This window comes from Nicotiana sylvestris, chromosome 10 (assembly GCF_000393655.2).
Source record: "Nicotiana sylvestris chromosome 10, ASM39365v2, whole genome shotgun sequence".
Taxonomy (NCBI): Eukaryota; Viridiplantae; Streptophyta; class Magnoliopsida; order Solanales; family Solanaceae; genus Nicotiana; species Nicotiana sylvestris.
In genome coordinates, this window is record NC_091066.1 from 16,838,792 (window position 1) to 16,853,841 (window position 15,050).

The 15,050-nt window shown below is 33.5% G+C and overlaps 1 protein-coding gene across 1 annotated transcript; it reads left to right on the forward strand.

The window, feature by feature from the left end:
- Nucleotides 1-1,049: 1,049 nt before the first annotated feature.
- On the forward strand, nt 1,050-7,687 carry LOC104213844 (MADS-box protein J2-like). Its single transcript, XM_009763396.2, has 8 exons — nt 1,050-1,356; nt 3,905-3,986; nt 4,651-4,712; nt 5,373-5,472; nt 6,264-6,305; nt 6,401-6,442; nt 6,539-6,678; nt 7,359-7,687. The coding sequence occupies exons 1-8, from the start codon at nt 1,172-1,174 to the stop codon at nt 7,441-7,443; spliced, it is 738 nt and encodes a 245-aa protein (XP_009761698.1). The 5' UTR covers nt 1,050-1,171; the 3' UTR covers nt 7,444-7,687.
- The last annotated feature ends 7,363 nt before the right edge of the window (nt 7,688-15,050 follow it).

Here is a 15,050-nt window from a genome sequence, read left to right on the forward strand (position 1 = left end):
CATATATAGATACATTTTTAGGGTATAGAATATTATATCTTAAAAAAAGTAAAATTTTAGGGTTCAGTTCTCAGGTGAAATCTATAGTATGACTATTAATAGGGTTTCTGAGAATTTTTCACCAAATTGATTGGGTTTTTTTTTAGAAGGTTGGAGGTTTGATAGAAGGAGTTGTTCACATCTTGTGTCTAACACATTAATGCAACACATGCAAATTTTACTACTACATGTGTTCAGGGGCGGAGCTACAATGTTGACTACGGGTTCGGTCGAACCCAATAGCTTTGGTTCAAATCTTGTATTTATTTTTTAAAAATTTATTAATTATGTACAAATATTAATTTAGAACCCAATAACTTAAAGTATTAGAATCCCGAATTCATAAGCTCGAAATCTTAGCTCCGCATCTGCGTACGTTTATCACTTAATCATGGTCAGTGGTGAAGCTAGGAATTTTCCTAAGGATGTTCAAACTTGAAAGAAATAAAAAAAATTCTCCGAAGAACGGTGTTCAATATATATTATATACCTCTAAAACCTAATATTTTACCTCTATACACAGTATAATTTTTCAACAAAAGATGGACAATTGACTATCCGTAGGACAATGTGGCTTTGCCCCTAATCATGGTATGTGATATGTATTTTTATACTTTTTGAACAAAAGATAGTCAATTGACTATCCTCATGAAAATGTGGCTTCGCCCCTAATCATGCTATATGATCTCTCTACCTCAAAATTTATGTTTGATTGTGCAAGAAGTTTAAGAAAAAAAAAATTTGAAACTATTAATGTCGCTATAAAATCATGTCGTTTAATTTTGGGTTAACATGAGAAGTTTAATTTAAATTATTTTTAATCTAGAAATATATTATATTTTGAGACCGGTTAAAAAGAAAAACATATCATACTATAAAATAGGATTAAAATGTTTGATGACCAGGGGTTCCATATTAATTTCTATTTCTCTCTCTTTCATGTCACTGTGTTTCTTTCACTCATTTCCATTAAATTTGGTCTCTTTTAAAATCCACGGACTAGACAAAAAGCCAAAAGGGGTTCGTGGAATAATACTTATATATCTGAGTGAAAGAAAGAAAGTAAATACACTGTACTGAGTGGGTTTTTCTTTCCTTCTTCTGTATCTGTGAGAGAAAGAGAAAGAAAATAATGGGAAGAGGAAGAGTTGAACTTAAGAGGATAGAAAATAAAATAAACAGGCAAGTTACTTTTGCAAAGAGAAGAAATGGACTTCTCAAAAAAGCTTATGAACTTTCAGTTTTATGTGATGCTGAAGTTGCTCTTATAATCTTCTCTAGCCGTGGCAAACTCTATGAATTCTGCAGCACCTCGAGGTATATATCTATATCTATATATGTATTTATCCGTATATATACATAATAATCGTGTAAAGAAATGTTTTTTTGTGTATATTTTTTTTATACTATTTTTGTGTGTGTCTATAAATGTGCTTTTACTAAACCCTTATCTGTGAAAGTCTGTATCTTGGAGTTGAAAATTTATGGTCTTTAATATTTTCATTAACTTCAGAATAAGAATTACTACTACTTTCTCTTACCTCAATTTATGCAAGATCTGATTATTCTAAATTTAGGTCAAGTACTATCCTTTAGTATAACATATTTTGTTAGATAAATCCCCTTATCTTTATTTCTAAGATTTTTTTTGTATGAGATGTCAAATATTTTGATTGAGTTTCTAGCTTCATATATACCTGCTTCTTTTGTTTTCCCTTTTTTCCATTTATGAAAAAAATTGATCTGATTTATCTTCAAGTTGAAAAAAAAATCTGATTTAACTTTTATTTTTTCTGCATTTTTTAATAAATATTACTAGTTCCTGTTCTTGAATCCATCAATTCGAGTTTTGGACTGCAGATAATATGTGTATATTTCTTTCTTTTTTAAAAAAAAAAAGAATCTTTTGACGGTGGTTGTTTAAGGCCTTGTTAGATAAGAAGCCTGTAAACCTAATTAAGAATTTTCCATGGTACAATTTCGCTACTGTTATGATTTGATTTGCAGATATATTTGTCGTGTTTTATAGTGCAAAACTGCAAGTACTTCTGTTTGATTTCGTAGAAATTAAAAGGAGTAAAGGCTGCTTATGCAGGTGTTACAGATAATTAGCTTTATTAATCTTTTCCTGAAGATAACAGAATATTAACTTATATTTCCAAGGTATATATCCAGCAGATAATTGTCTGTGACTCCGCGTATATTTGTAAGTATCATGAAATGAGACATATATAATTTATTATCTGCAACAAGATAAGCAAATTAAAAAACATGGCCTAATCTTGATCAGTTAAGTGTCTGGAACTTGTATCAAAGATAATTAGTAGTATTAAAAGAGAAGAAAATGTAATGATTTCCCAGCAAGATCATATTTCAAACAAGCGATAATTGTTCTGTTTCAATGGTACGAATATAATGAACTTTTTGCTTGAAGAGCATGCTTCATATTTTAATAGCAAAGGATACAATGAAATTTTTCTAATTTAGCAATGTTTTGTTATTCAAGTTTTTCATAAAAAAATATTTTCAGTAGATAAAAAACAGTAGTTAAAATGGCTATAGGGGAGGAGCTAGGAGCCTAACCCCTTCGCCAAAAATTATATTAAATGTTGAATACTCTTAGCTTTTTCTTGTGTTTACTTTCTTTATTTTTAAATCGCTTCGATAAAAATCTTGCTTCCGCCACTAAAAATAGCATGTCGAATGAGCTATGAAGGAACTTCCGTACTACATGAATGTGTCGTAAACCTAGAAATACACTCTTCATAAACATGCAAATAGTTCAGAAATGATTAAGAAAAAACAAAAAAGATTAAGAGAAACATGCTTAGCAAGAGAATGAAACATTGAATTTGTAGACTATCCCTTTTCCTCTCTGATTTGTTTTAGCATTATTATATTGTCATGAACTGTCTCTTTAATATCACTATAATATATCTAGTTTGGCAAAACCATTGCACACTACATAGTGATCTTCATTTATGAAATTGAAGGTACATAATTGTTAGATAAGAAATAAGAAGGAAAAGAAGATGATGGAGGATTAATGGATGTTTTTCTTAGTTCTAAGTTATAATTACTCTTGTACGTTCAGTACAATTTTGCTTTCTGGCATTTAAAAGACTTCATTTCTGGAAAAGTATTTCTGTTTTGAAGACTCTTTTTGGAATTTCTTTTTTAATTTACAATTATAGAGTTTTCTTGTTCAAGATGATCAATGCTTTATCCGTATACCCTTGTACTATGAGAAAAAAATTTAAATATACCCTTCGTTATACTTTGGATCCAAATATACTCTTGCCGTAATACTATTGGTTCTAATATATACTCTTTTTCTGTTAAGTTTATACAAGGTGAACATCCAATCCTATGTGGCACTGATATTTGATGAGGTGGATGACACATGTCATGCCACCTCAGCGTCCCTAATCCATATATAAAAGACTAAATTTTGAAATACAATATTGTTCAAATGGTGGCAATAGTGGTGGAGGGGAGGAAATTTTAGTGGTAGATAAAAATAAAAGGGAGGTGTAAAATGGGTTAAGGGCGCTGAGGTAGCAAGCTATGTGGCATCCACCTCATCAAATGTCAGTGCCACGTAGGATTGAATGTCCACTTTGGACAAACTTAACGAAAAAGGAGTATATTTGAATCAATAGTATAACGACGGGGATATATACGGATTTAAAGTATAACGATGAGTACATTTAAATCTTTTCTGATAATAGATATGGTATATTAAGCCCTTTTCCGTGTTTTTTTTTAAAAATCCTTCCTTTTTATAATAGGATCCAGGAAAATGACTAACCTTTTATTTTTAATTATTTTTTTATTTTTTATGTTTATGGTATAATTGTTGAAGCATGATGCAAACACTTGAAAAGTATCAACAGTGCAGCTACGCCTCTTTGGACCCGATGCAATCAGCTAGTGATCATACTCAGGTAGTATTTACCTATTTTAGCTATGTTGTGTATGATTTGATAGGCTATCAAGAATGTCAGTACTTTTATTAGTACTTGTTTGTTTATACTTGCATTAAAAGTTCCCATGTAAACATATCCAATTCTACATGTCTTTTTTTCTTTTAAATAACCGTGGTGTTCGGACCGAGGATCTATCGGAAACAATCTTTCTACTTTCACAAGTAGGGATAAGCTAAAGTTTGCATACATATTACTCTCCCGATATCTCATTTTGTGCGATTACACTTGATCATACAATATTCTATTAATGCAAACTGATTTCATATCTACTCAGAAGTCATCACACTCATCAGTTGGCTAACACCTTGCTATTATGGGAATCATCAAATAATTATGAATTTTCATGTTTCAGAATGCAATACTATCTGCCTTTTATATTTATAATTGTTTTCCAAGCAAGATTAGGATGGTGTCTCTTGAAATTATGTTGCTCGGATTTTTTTAAAATAACATCTCTTTCATGTTGAGTTCTCCATATATGCATTATAAGACAAGAATACAGTAACATTTTGAAAGGATCCAAGCAATATAGTTAGATATCACTTTACTTTAGATACTATATATGCATTTCTTCAATCATCTTTATAATGTAACAATTTTAAACGGCATTATTTTTTGACAGAACAACTACCATGAGTATCTGAGGCTAAAAGCTAGAGTTGAGCTTCTTCAACGATCTCAGAGGTAAGTTATTAGCTAGTTATCTATGTCTCCTTTGATGCCTATAGTTAAAAGGGTTATAATTTCAAAAATAAGTAATAACTTTTAATCCTAAGCTTAGATCAAAGTTACCGACTCGATCATTTGAGAGGAGAAAAATTCCAGAAATTAATAAAAAGTAAATGCTTAAACAAGTGGGAAGAAATTTAGGGTAACTCGATCATTTCGAATAATGAGACTGTGCAAATAGGACACAAACTTTTTTATAATATATAAATTGTTGAATCCTTTAACCTAAGGGAACAGTCTAATATTTTTGGCAAAAAGTTTCAAAATTTCTTTAATTTAGGTCACATGTTTAGATCCCAAGGTGACATTTTAGTTTTTTTTTTCCAATTTTTTAAATAAATTTTTGACTCCGTCACTTTCTTCAACACAATAGGTATATGTTCAATTATCACTATCATATATCCCTTTAACCACCATCTTTTTTCTCCCTTCTTTTCCAGATGTATTATTATAATTTGATATACAGGATACTATCACTTCAGCGAATTAATTCTAGCTTTTACATAAGTTTTCTCCTGGATTAGTTCCTTATAGCTGTTAGCAACAAACTCTTAGTTTTTGTACTTTGTGAGAAATATTCTAGCTTTGATATTCATGTCTATAAGAATTTAATAGAAATCTTCTTGGGGAGGATTTGGGCACACTAAATTCGAGGGAACTTGAGCATCTTGAGCACCAATTGGATTCGTCCTTGAAGCAAATCAGGTCAAGGAAGGTAACAAAATTTACATTTAACTTTCGAAGAGTATTATTTAATTTCAATATGGAATATGATTTGATGCTACTTCAAGTGATAATTTTTATTTCATATAATTCTCATAAGTTTTAGTGATGACCATGAAGAGTTTATTGTTTTTCTTAAATAATTACTAATTTGATTCTATCCTTAGACGGGGAGCCTTGGAGGAACAGACAAGTTTGTCTCTGTGTGATATATAGGTCATGGATTTGAGCCATGGAATCAGCTACTGATACTTGCATCAGAGGTGCCTACATCATGCCCCCTTTGGGGTGTGGCTCTTTCCCGAACTTCCGTGAACGCGTTTGTGCACTGAGCTACCTTTTTTTTTTTTGATTCTATCGTAATATTCCCTTGTGGTTGGGGCAATGAATTAATTGTTTTCTTCCTATATGATCTTGAGCAATTCTTACCTTATGACGACTGAGTGGCATACCCCTAGAACTTTTATACGTAGCACCGTGTAGTGTTATGAAATAGTTTAATAGGCCATTCATGCAAATTGCTAAGTTTAGGCTAAGATACTTCACATAATATTGAAATGGTGTAAGGATTTAACTTATACTATATATTAAGAGCATAAAGTTATTGTTTGCACTAACAATGTAATTTTATTTTCTATAGCTAGTATGTCTGCTTTATTTTTTAGGTAACTTTTTCTACTAATTATCGACAACTACTTATAGTTATCTTTTAGGTGATGTGATTGTGGAAAAATTCATTCACACTATTGCATTTTCCAACAACCAATTTTTATGTATTTGCAGACTCAAAACATGCTGGATCAGCTCGCAGACCTTCAGCAAAAGGTACACCTTAGCATTACAAAATCCATGCATCCTATCAAAAAGAAATCCAAAAATTTTATATATGAAAGTTTCTAATATGGCTATAAATTCGTTAGGAGCAAATGCTGGCTGAAGCAAATAAACAACTCAGAAGGAAGGTATGAAAATCATGTAATAGAACAAATCTTTTGCTTAAGTTTTATTGTTTGTTCAACTTTATATTCAAGTCATAATTTTTTATCATGTTTTTTCAGTTGGAAGAAAGTGCAGCTCGAGTTCCACTTCGATTGTCATGGGATAATGGAGGACAAACAATGCAACATAATCGTCAACTCCCTCCACAAACTGAGGGATTTTTTCAACCTCTGGGATTGAATTCATCTCCTCAATTTGGGTAATTCTTTTAAACATTTTGCATAGTTGGATCTTCTTCACTAAGTAGGGGTAAAGTTGTGTATATATTATTTTTCCAGACCTAGGGACGTATCTAGTTTGAGTGATATGGGTTCGCGTGAACTCGTGCTTCTCTTCCTAAACTATGTATAATAATAATATATATTTTTAAAATTATTTAAATATACGTGCGTGCACCTATGCTCAAAGACTCCTATGGTGCAATAATTATTAGGCGCACCTCTACAAGTAAAATTGGTGGTTCAAATCCCGCTTAGGACGGTCTTATTTTTGCACGGAGCATACATATATATATATACATGAGAAAATCACTAAAATTTTAAAAAGATCATAAATCCATCCTCTTGAAATTCTAGATTTGCTTCTGTCCAGATCCTACTTGTCAAACTACATCAGGTTTGTTGTTGTTGTATTTTGCAGCGTCAGATCCATGATTTAGCGCATTGAGTGCACCTAGCTATTAATATAAACATGTCTTACTTTTTTCATTTTATATATATATATATATAGTCCAAGTCTGAGACCGTGAACGCACGTGCACCCACTGTTCATATGCTAGAGCGGTCTTTACTTAGTAATAATCAATTAGCATTGTTCTTAATTTTCAACTTATTATAATACATTTTTTTTTTTGTTTTGGATTTAATCTTCTCCATGCAGATATAGTCCCATGGGTGGAAACGAGGTTAATGCAGCAGCAACTGCTAACAATATGAATGGATTTATTCCAGGATGGATGCTGTAATAATATGATCAGTTAATCATTTTTCTACTTGTATGAACTAATACGACGATGATGTTAATTTCTGTATTCTCGTTTTTGCTGTGGCTAATCTGTATTTAGCAACTTGTAATTATTGTTGAAGCAGAGAGGACAATAATATGTAGTCAGAAGTTGTTACAAAAGTAACAACTCCTGATGATCCCATCTGTACTACGCAAAATCATCTGTATCCTATGTAATTTAATGGCATTATGGCACTTTGGTATCTGGGAATTGATAATTTGCCTATGTAATGTAGGCTATAATCTTTTTATCATTTATCTCGATTTTGGTACAGTAGTAAGAGTGCAGTTTAGACGTGTAAGTTAGGCGCACTTCGTAAGTTGGAACCTTATCACATATGACAAAAGCCTAGTATTTAAGTGGAGGATAATAGAAGGATAACTCCATCGTCTATCGATTTTGAAACGTGGAGTTCTCTATTATTTAAAATAAAAAAGGAAAAAGGTCAAAGTTGCCCTTGAAACTATATGAAATAGGATAATCTTAAAAGTTAATAGCTTAGATGCCCCTGTCGTGACCAAAATGATGCATTGTTCATCAGTTGCTGCCTTATAATCACTATTGTTCATCTGTTATACACCCTTTTGGTCACGAGAGGGACATTTAAGCTACCAACTTTTAATGGAGGGTATAATTATCTTATTTCTTATATTTCAAAGGCAGTTTTGACCTTTTCTTTTTGGTAACTAAAGATTTCATTAATTACCATAATAATTACAATGAAGATCCATAGCCAGGCTACATCACGGTCTGCTATCTAACCGTGGACTATCGCAAACAAAAAAAAAACTACACATGAGTAAGACAACTACAAGCTACCAAAACTAATCTAAATAGTAAGCTGCTGGACCTGAGCTTTAATTCTAGCAGATGCCCTGATGTTACAAACATATGCTACCTCCTTCACCAGTTGAATGTGACTCTTTGCTATTTTCTCAAATCTTCTCTGATTTCTCTCAAGCCACATAGTATGCACTCATTCAGTATAAGCTAATTTGAAAATTTGAGTTCTTTTTGTTCTACCTTTTGATTGTTTAATGATCCATTTCTCCAGTTGCTCCCATCGTGAAGTCCTGAAGAGATGAACTTGCAGCCATTTCAACATTCCATGTATAGGTGGTTTCTCGTTTCATTATGATTGTTGCAGAGACTGCAAATAGGATCTACAGCAATCCCCCAGGAAGCAAGCCTATCAACAGCCATTAGCTTCTCATGCATCTACAGCCAAACTGTGAATTGAGCTTTTGGTCTAGCATCATTTCCAAATCTCAAAGTCTTCCGAGGTATTCTCTTATTATCACCAACAAGCTGAAGATAGAGTTGTTTGATTAAGCTACCTGCACTAGTATTTTGGAGAAGTGCCATTGTGTCTCTTGTTTCAAATATTTTACTCACCATCCATCCTGCCTGCTGAGGAATAGCAATTTGGCTAAATTGTTGGTTCTTGATGTAATAGGAATGTAACCACCTGATCCACAACCTATCTGCCTTATGTTTGATGTCCCAGCTTGCCTTAGCTATACCTGCTTTATTCCATAATCGTATATTGAGCAAGCCTAGACCACCAACCGACTTTGGAATTCACACCTTACCCCAAGCAATTAGAGTTTTTCTTGTGATTGTATTTGTACCAGACCATAAGTAGCTTCTACAATAAGCCTTAATTGTACTTAGTACTTTTGAAGGAATAGCAAACAGTTGAGACCAATATGCTTGAATACCAAAGATGATTGTTTGGATTAGCTGAGTTCTCCCTCCATATGAGAGTTTCTTTGCAGTCCAAGAGGAGATTCTAGATACCATATTATAATCAAAGGTTGTCATTGTATTAGTGGGATCTTTTTTGTGGACAGAGGAATTCCAAGATATTTGAAAGGGAGCTCTCCTTTTGAAAATCCTAGTTGGTGTAGGATTTGTTCTTGAATGGCCTGGGAGACACCTCCAAAATTAATGGAGTTCTTCTCATAGTTAGCTTGAAGTCCAGAAGCAGAAGAGAAATCCAAAAAAACACATATTCAATATGAAAACAGATTCAACATCTTCCCTGGAGAATAAGAGTAGATCATCTGTAAAGGATAAATGAGTCACTGCTAGTTTAGAGCACTTTAGATGATACTTGATTTTTTTGTTTCCCTTCGACTCATTAAGCTTCCTGCTTAAATATTTCATGGCTAAGGCAAAGAGAAATAAGGAGATTGGGTCTCCTTGTCTTAATCATTTAGCTGCATCAAAGGAGGATGTTGATTCACCATTAATCAATACAGAGTAGTTGACTGGCTTCACATATTCTAATGTCCACATAATAAATTGTCTAGGAAAACTATGTTCATTTAGGACCTGCTCCACGGGGTCATAGGCCTTTTGAAGGTCTATCTTTTTCATATATCTAGGGGGATATTCTTCCTTGTATAGGACTTTACCAGTTCTTGAGCAAGGAATATGCTATCATATATCTTCCTGCCTGGAATGAAGCCAGTCGGTGCTTCACTTACTACTGATGCAATAACTTTCTGGATTCTTAAGGCAAGTACTTTGGATATGATTTTGTACAGAACAACACAACAAGCAATGGGCCTGTACTCTTTCACAATAGCAGGGTGATCATTTTAGGAACTAAGGTGAGAGATGTACAAGTAATAGCTCTATTCATCTTGTTATTCTCAAAGAATCTTCTTACACCAGTGATAATCTCAGGCCCCACTATACTTCATGCCCTCTTAAAAAAATAAGCATTGTACTCATCCACCTCTGGAGATTTATCATTCCCAATTGAACTAAGTCTATCAACTATTTCTTGATTAGTAAGTGGAGCACACAATGAAATTTGTTATTCATGACTTAGTTTGGGTCTCTTGCTCATTGTAACTTTCTTGACAGCCTTTATTGAGGGACTAGAAGTCCCCATTAATCCCTTGTAAAATGATACAATATCATCTCTGAGCTCCTTAGGATCAGTTAGCTTAGCACCTGAAAGAGATTTTAGCTCCATGATTTGCTTCTTTTAGCTTCTTTCCTTCATGATTGTAGCAAAATACTTGGAATTTGAGTCCCCCAATTGTATCCATTGGGCTCTAGATTTTTGCCTTAAGATACTCTCCTCAAGTAGGTTCAATTTTTCAAGATTCATCAGAGTTTTTTTCTCTTTGGTCACCAGAAAATCATCGTACCTAGTTACAAGTGTAGCTTGGATGTGTTGTAGTTCATCTCGTGCCTTTCAATTCTCAATGATGTGGATTGAAATTCTCTTTGATTCATATGTATGAAAACTGGTTGTAGAGCCTTTAGTTTGTTCCACTCATTCTGCATAGGATCTCTAGCAAGCTGATTCTTCCGGTTGGCATCTATTAGCTCCAAGAATTGTGCATGATCACTCCATATGTTGAAGAATCTGAATGGTACTCTGATGCTATGATTCGCAGTATTCAATGTCAGTAACATTGCATGATCTGAAATGTTAGGGAGGTCATATTTTAGAATAATACGGCCCCACATCATTATCCAATCACAATTACCAAATGCTCTATCAATTTTGCTGTAAACCTTATCAGATCCTTGTTGTTTGTTTAACCATGTGAAGAATTCTCCTTTCCATTGTAACTCACTTAGTAGAGTAGCAATAATGCAGTCTGAGAAATCCTTCACTTTACTGAAACTCACTGGATGACAGATCACTCTATTAGTGGCAGACAATATCGCATTGAAGTTCCCACACACTAACCATGGACAGGTAGTAGTATGTGAAATATTTTGAATAGTGTCTCATAGAGATCTCCTTTCCTCCATAGTGTTGAATCATAGACAACTGTCAAAACACATTGGAATTTAGAGGAGAAATCTCTAACTTCACAATGGGTTAATTGAGCTTTCATTTTCAGCACTATTACATTGTAAGCCCCTTGATCCCACATCAGCCAGATTCTTCCATTAGCAGCAAGGGAGTTGTTATTAAATATGCCCCAAGTAGGTGCAATAGCCTTAGGAATTTGTACATCTATGATGCTTAACCCCGGTTTCCAACAACCCCATTAGTTTGATATTTTTTGACTTTATATACTTCTTTAACTCTTTCTATTTGTACACTTTATTTGCATCTCTAATATTTTATATAAGCCAAGTTATTGAGAACTTGTTTTACCTCCTAAGTCTTGAGGCTTAGCTTGTCTAGTTCTCAGGTCTTCTCTTTGCAAAGTCAAACTCTTCTCGACCTTAGATTTGCTAGCTATAGCAGCACTCAACTGTGGGAAGTTGATCATGTTCAATTCAGGACTTTGCATTTGCTCCTTGCCTTTATAAGCATTCTCAACTGTTCCATCTGGAGTTACTACTTTGAGTTGAGATTCAACTTCTTTTGGTTGACGTTTGCCTTCATTAATAATTAGTCTTCTCATAACCTTATTCAAACTTGTACCAATATTCAAAACACCTCGAGCAATATTAAAATACCAATATCACGTCAAATTCAAGCCTAAGATTTCAAAAATCTTCTGAATTCGACTTTTGATCGAAAAACCAACCAAACCACGTCCGAATGACGTGAAAATTTGCACACACATCCCAAATGACACCACAGAACTACTTCAACTCTTGGAATTCTATTTCAACCCTATATCAAAATCTCACCGATCAGCCGGAAATCGCCAAAATACCAACTTCGCCAATTCAAGCCTAAATCTATTCCGGACCTCCAAACCCCATTCCGTTCACGCTCCTAAGTCCCAAATCACCTCCCGAAGCTATCCGAATCATCGGAACTCACATCCGAGTCCTCTAACATATAAGTCAATATCCGATTGACTTTTCTAATTCCTCAAAAGAGACTAAGTGTCTCAAACCTTACCAAATCCTTTCCGAACAAGAGCCAACTAACCTGATCACATATAAAACCGATAGACAAAGCAATAAGAAGCAGAAATGGGGTAAACCAAGCGGTAACTCATGAGACGGTTGGCCAGATCGTCACAGTTTGAGCTACTGAATAGAAGAATAGCATAGATCACTGAGTTGTATGCACAGGAAAGGGCTGCACGGGAGGAGAAGGCAAAGCGAAGGGAGGAAGAAGATCGGAGGAGGGAGGAAGAGGAGAGGCGGAGCGAGGAAGAAATGAGGCGAAAGGATGCTACATTTACACGTGTCACTGGTGACGTTGAAAGCCTCAAGGCCCAGCTAAACTACCTCTTAGCAGGTGGTGCATTTCCTCTACCACGTTCTCCATCACGCTCTAACAAGACTAAAGAGTAGTTTCTTTTATTAATATGATTTTGGGTGGGACTATGATATTGGATATTATGTATCAATTGGATAAAGATTGAATCCTGAATTCTTATTTGAATGTTTAGTTGCATTATTGGTTTCTAGTATTTTCAGTTTTTGTTGGTGGTTAATTAACGAAATGGATTGGAAGATGCTAATTTTTGTGTGTGAATGTTTAATTGTATTTAGGTTGTTAGTGGTTGTATTTTTTGTTTGGCAGGTGGTGCAGTATAAAAAGCAGCATTGTGCCCAAAAATAATTTTCAGATTTCCCATGGAATTGCCACTGATTCCGTGGGAAGGCTCGTCACTTTAGTTGCAGAACTTTCATATTTCCCACTAATATCGGTGGAAAAGTTCATACTTTTTTCATAATTTGCATTTATCCCACTGATATCGGTAGGAAAGTTCATACTTTTATTTTCAGAATTAACACATTTCACACGGATATCGGTGGGAATGTTCATACTTTATTTTTTAGACCTTGCATATTTCCCACAGTTATCAGTGAAAAATTTCATCTCCCCGTGCAATTTTCCCATCACTTCCCTGGCTAATGTATTAAAAATAATAATAATTACTAATAGTATTTTCCACTGATGAGAAATTTCATTATTTTTTCTATTAAAATTTCTCTGGAAAATCGTGGGAAATTTCCCGTGTGAAAATTCAATTTTCCTACCAGTTTCCCACTGATTACGCTGTGGGAAATCCATGTGTTTCTAGTAGTGTTTTGTGATATTATGTGCGGTTATGGGCCTATATGTTCAATTATTTAGCCATAAAAGTGTATATATAAAACATTTTTTCATTTTTATTGGCTTGATATAGACGTGATGCAGGAGAATTTTTACCGATTACTTATCTGTTAACATACTAGTGGGATTATTACTGGTTGTTGTTGTTTGTTGTTTGTTTATCCGTTAACACAGCTTGTCCGATTGCCAAAAAGTAAAAGGCATAGTATTCTTTCTCAGGTATACAAGTTAAAGCTGAACTTTGCATTTAGTGTAGTTTGTTTCGAAAGAAGAGAAGACTAATTAAATCTGAAATTTTGGATAGTTGAATTAGCTCCCCTTTTAGTATTTGAGCAACCGACAAAAGATCAGAACTTCCTAAAAATATTCACTTAATATTGTGAGAGTTAGTTTGGATCTACTTCTTGAAAAAAAAAAAGATTCTTGAAGTGATGTTTTGTCTGAGCCTTGTGCTTTGCTTCTCAATTGTTGCATAAAAGCCCTTTAATTATGAGCTATTCTCTCATTAAGCTCACAATAGAAGATCAAAAGATGAATCAGTACCATGTTTTTTCTCACCTGTTAGCAAAAGAAGCTAACTAGTATAAAATTGACAAGGGAAAGAGTATAAAATTATTCCTGGGTAAGCATTATATTTTTTCTTTCTTTCTTCCTCCTCCCCCCCCCTCCTAAACGAGGTGTCTGGTTTAGCGTAGATGCACCTCGACTATTACACAAGCTATCTGTGCCATCTCACTAATAGGTAGTGATAACTTTGTTCATTAAAATTTAAGCAAATAAGAAGAAATTATCTAATATTATCTTTGTTTTTGCTAGAATTTGAACTCAAACTCTCCCATAAGTGGTATACTTTTTTGAAAAAGTGAGTGTACCTAATTTTTCCATGTGTGTCTTATGCCTAACTCTCATACATACCTTATTATTATCTCTTAAATTCTCAAAGAACATATAGCAAAGTGCATTTCAAAACTCTTGGAAAATAACACTTTATAGTTTCGATCTATATTGCACGAATTTTACAAAAATATTATTACACTCTCGCAAATCTTCCAAAAATATGCTACTTTTGATATCCAATCCCCCGAACTAAACAAATCTTATCTATCCTTCGAAGTTCGAACAATCATTTTGTTTGATTTTGTAGAAAGAAAATGATAACCTAAGAATTATATTATATTAATTACAAGAAAGTTGATCAAGATCATCTACTTTATTGCACCATCCCATTCAATTTATATGTCACATTTTAATATAAATTTTTTATTAATTACAAAAAGTTGATCAAGGTCTACTTTATTGCACCATCCCATTCAATTTATATGTCACATTTTAATATAAATTTTTTATATTTTACTTTCATGACATGCAAAAAGCTAAATTCTTTAACGATGCAATGTGATGTTTTCTTTATTAAAAACTTTGAATCGTCTTAGTAATTTTTTTCCCAAACATTAATATAATACATGATTAAATAAATATATTGCACATGTGGGCATTCATACACTGTCATGTGAGAAATGAGAAAACAATTGAGTTTTCTGATTGTTTATATTGCAAG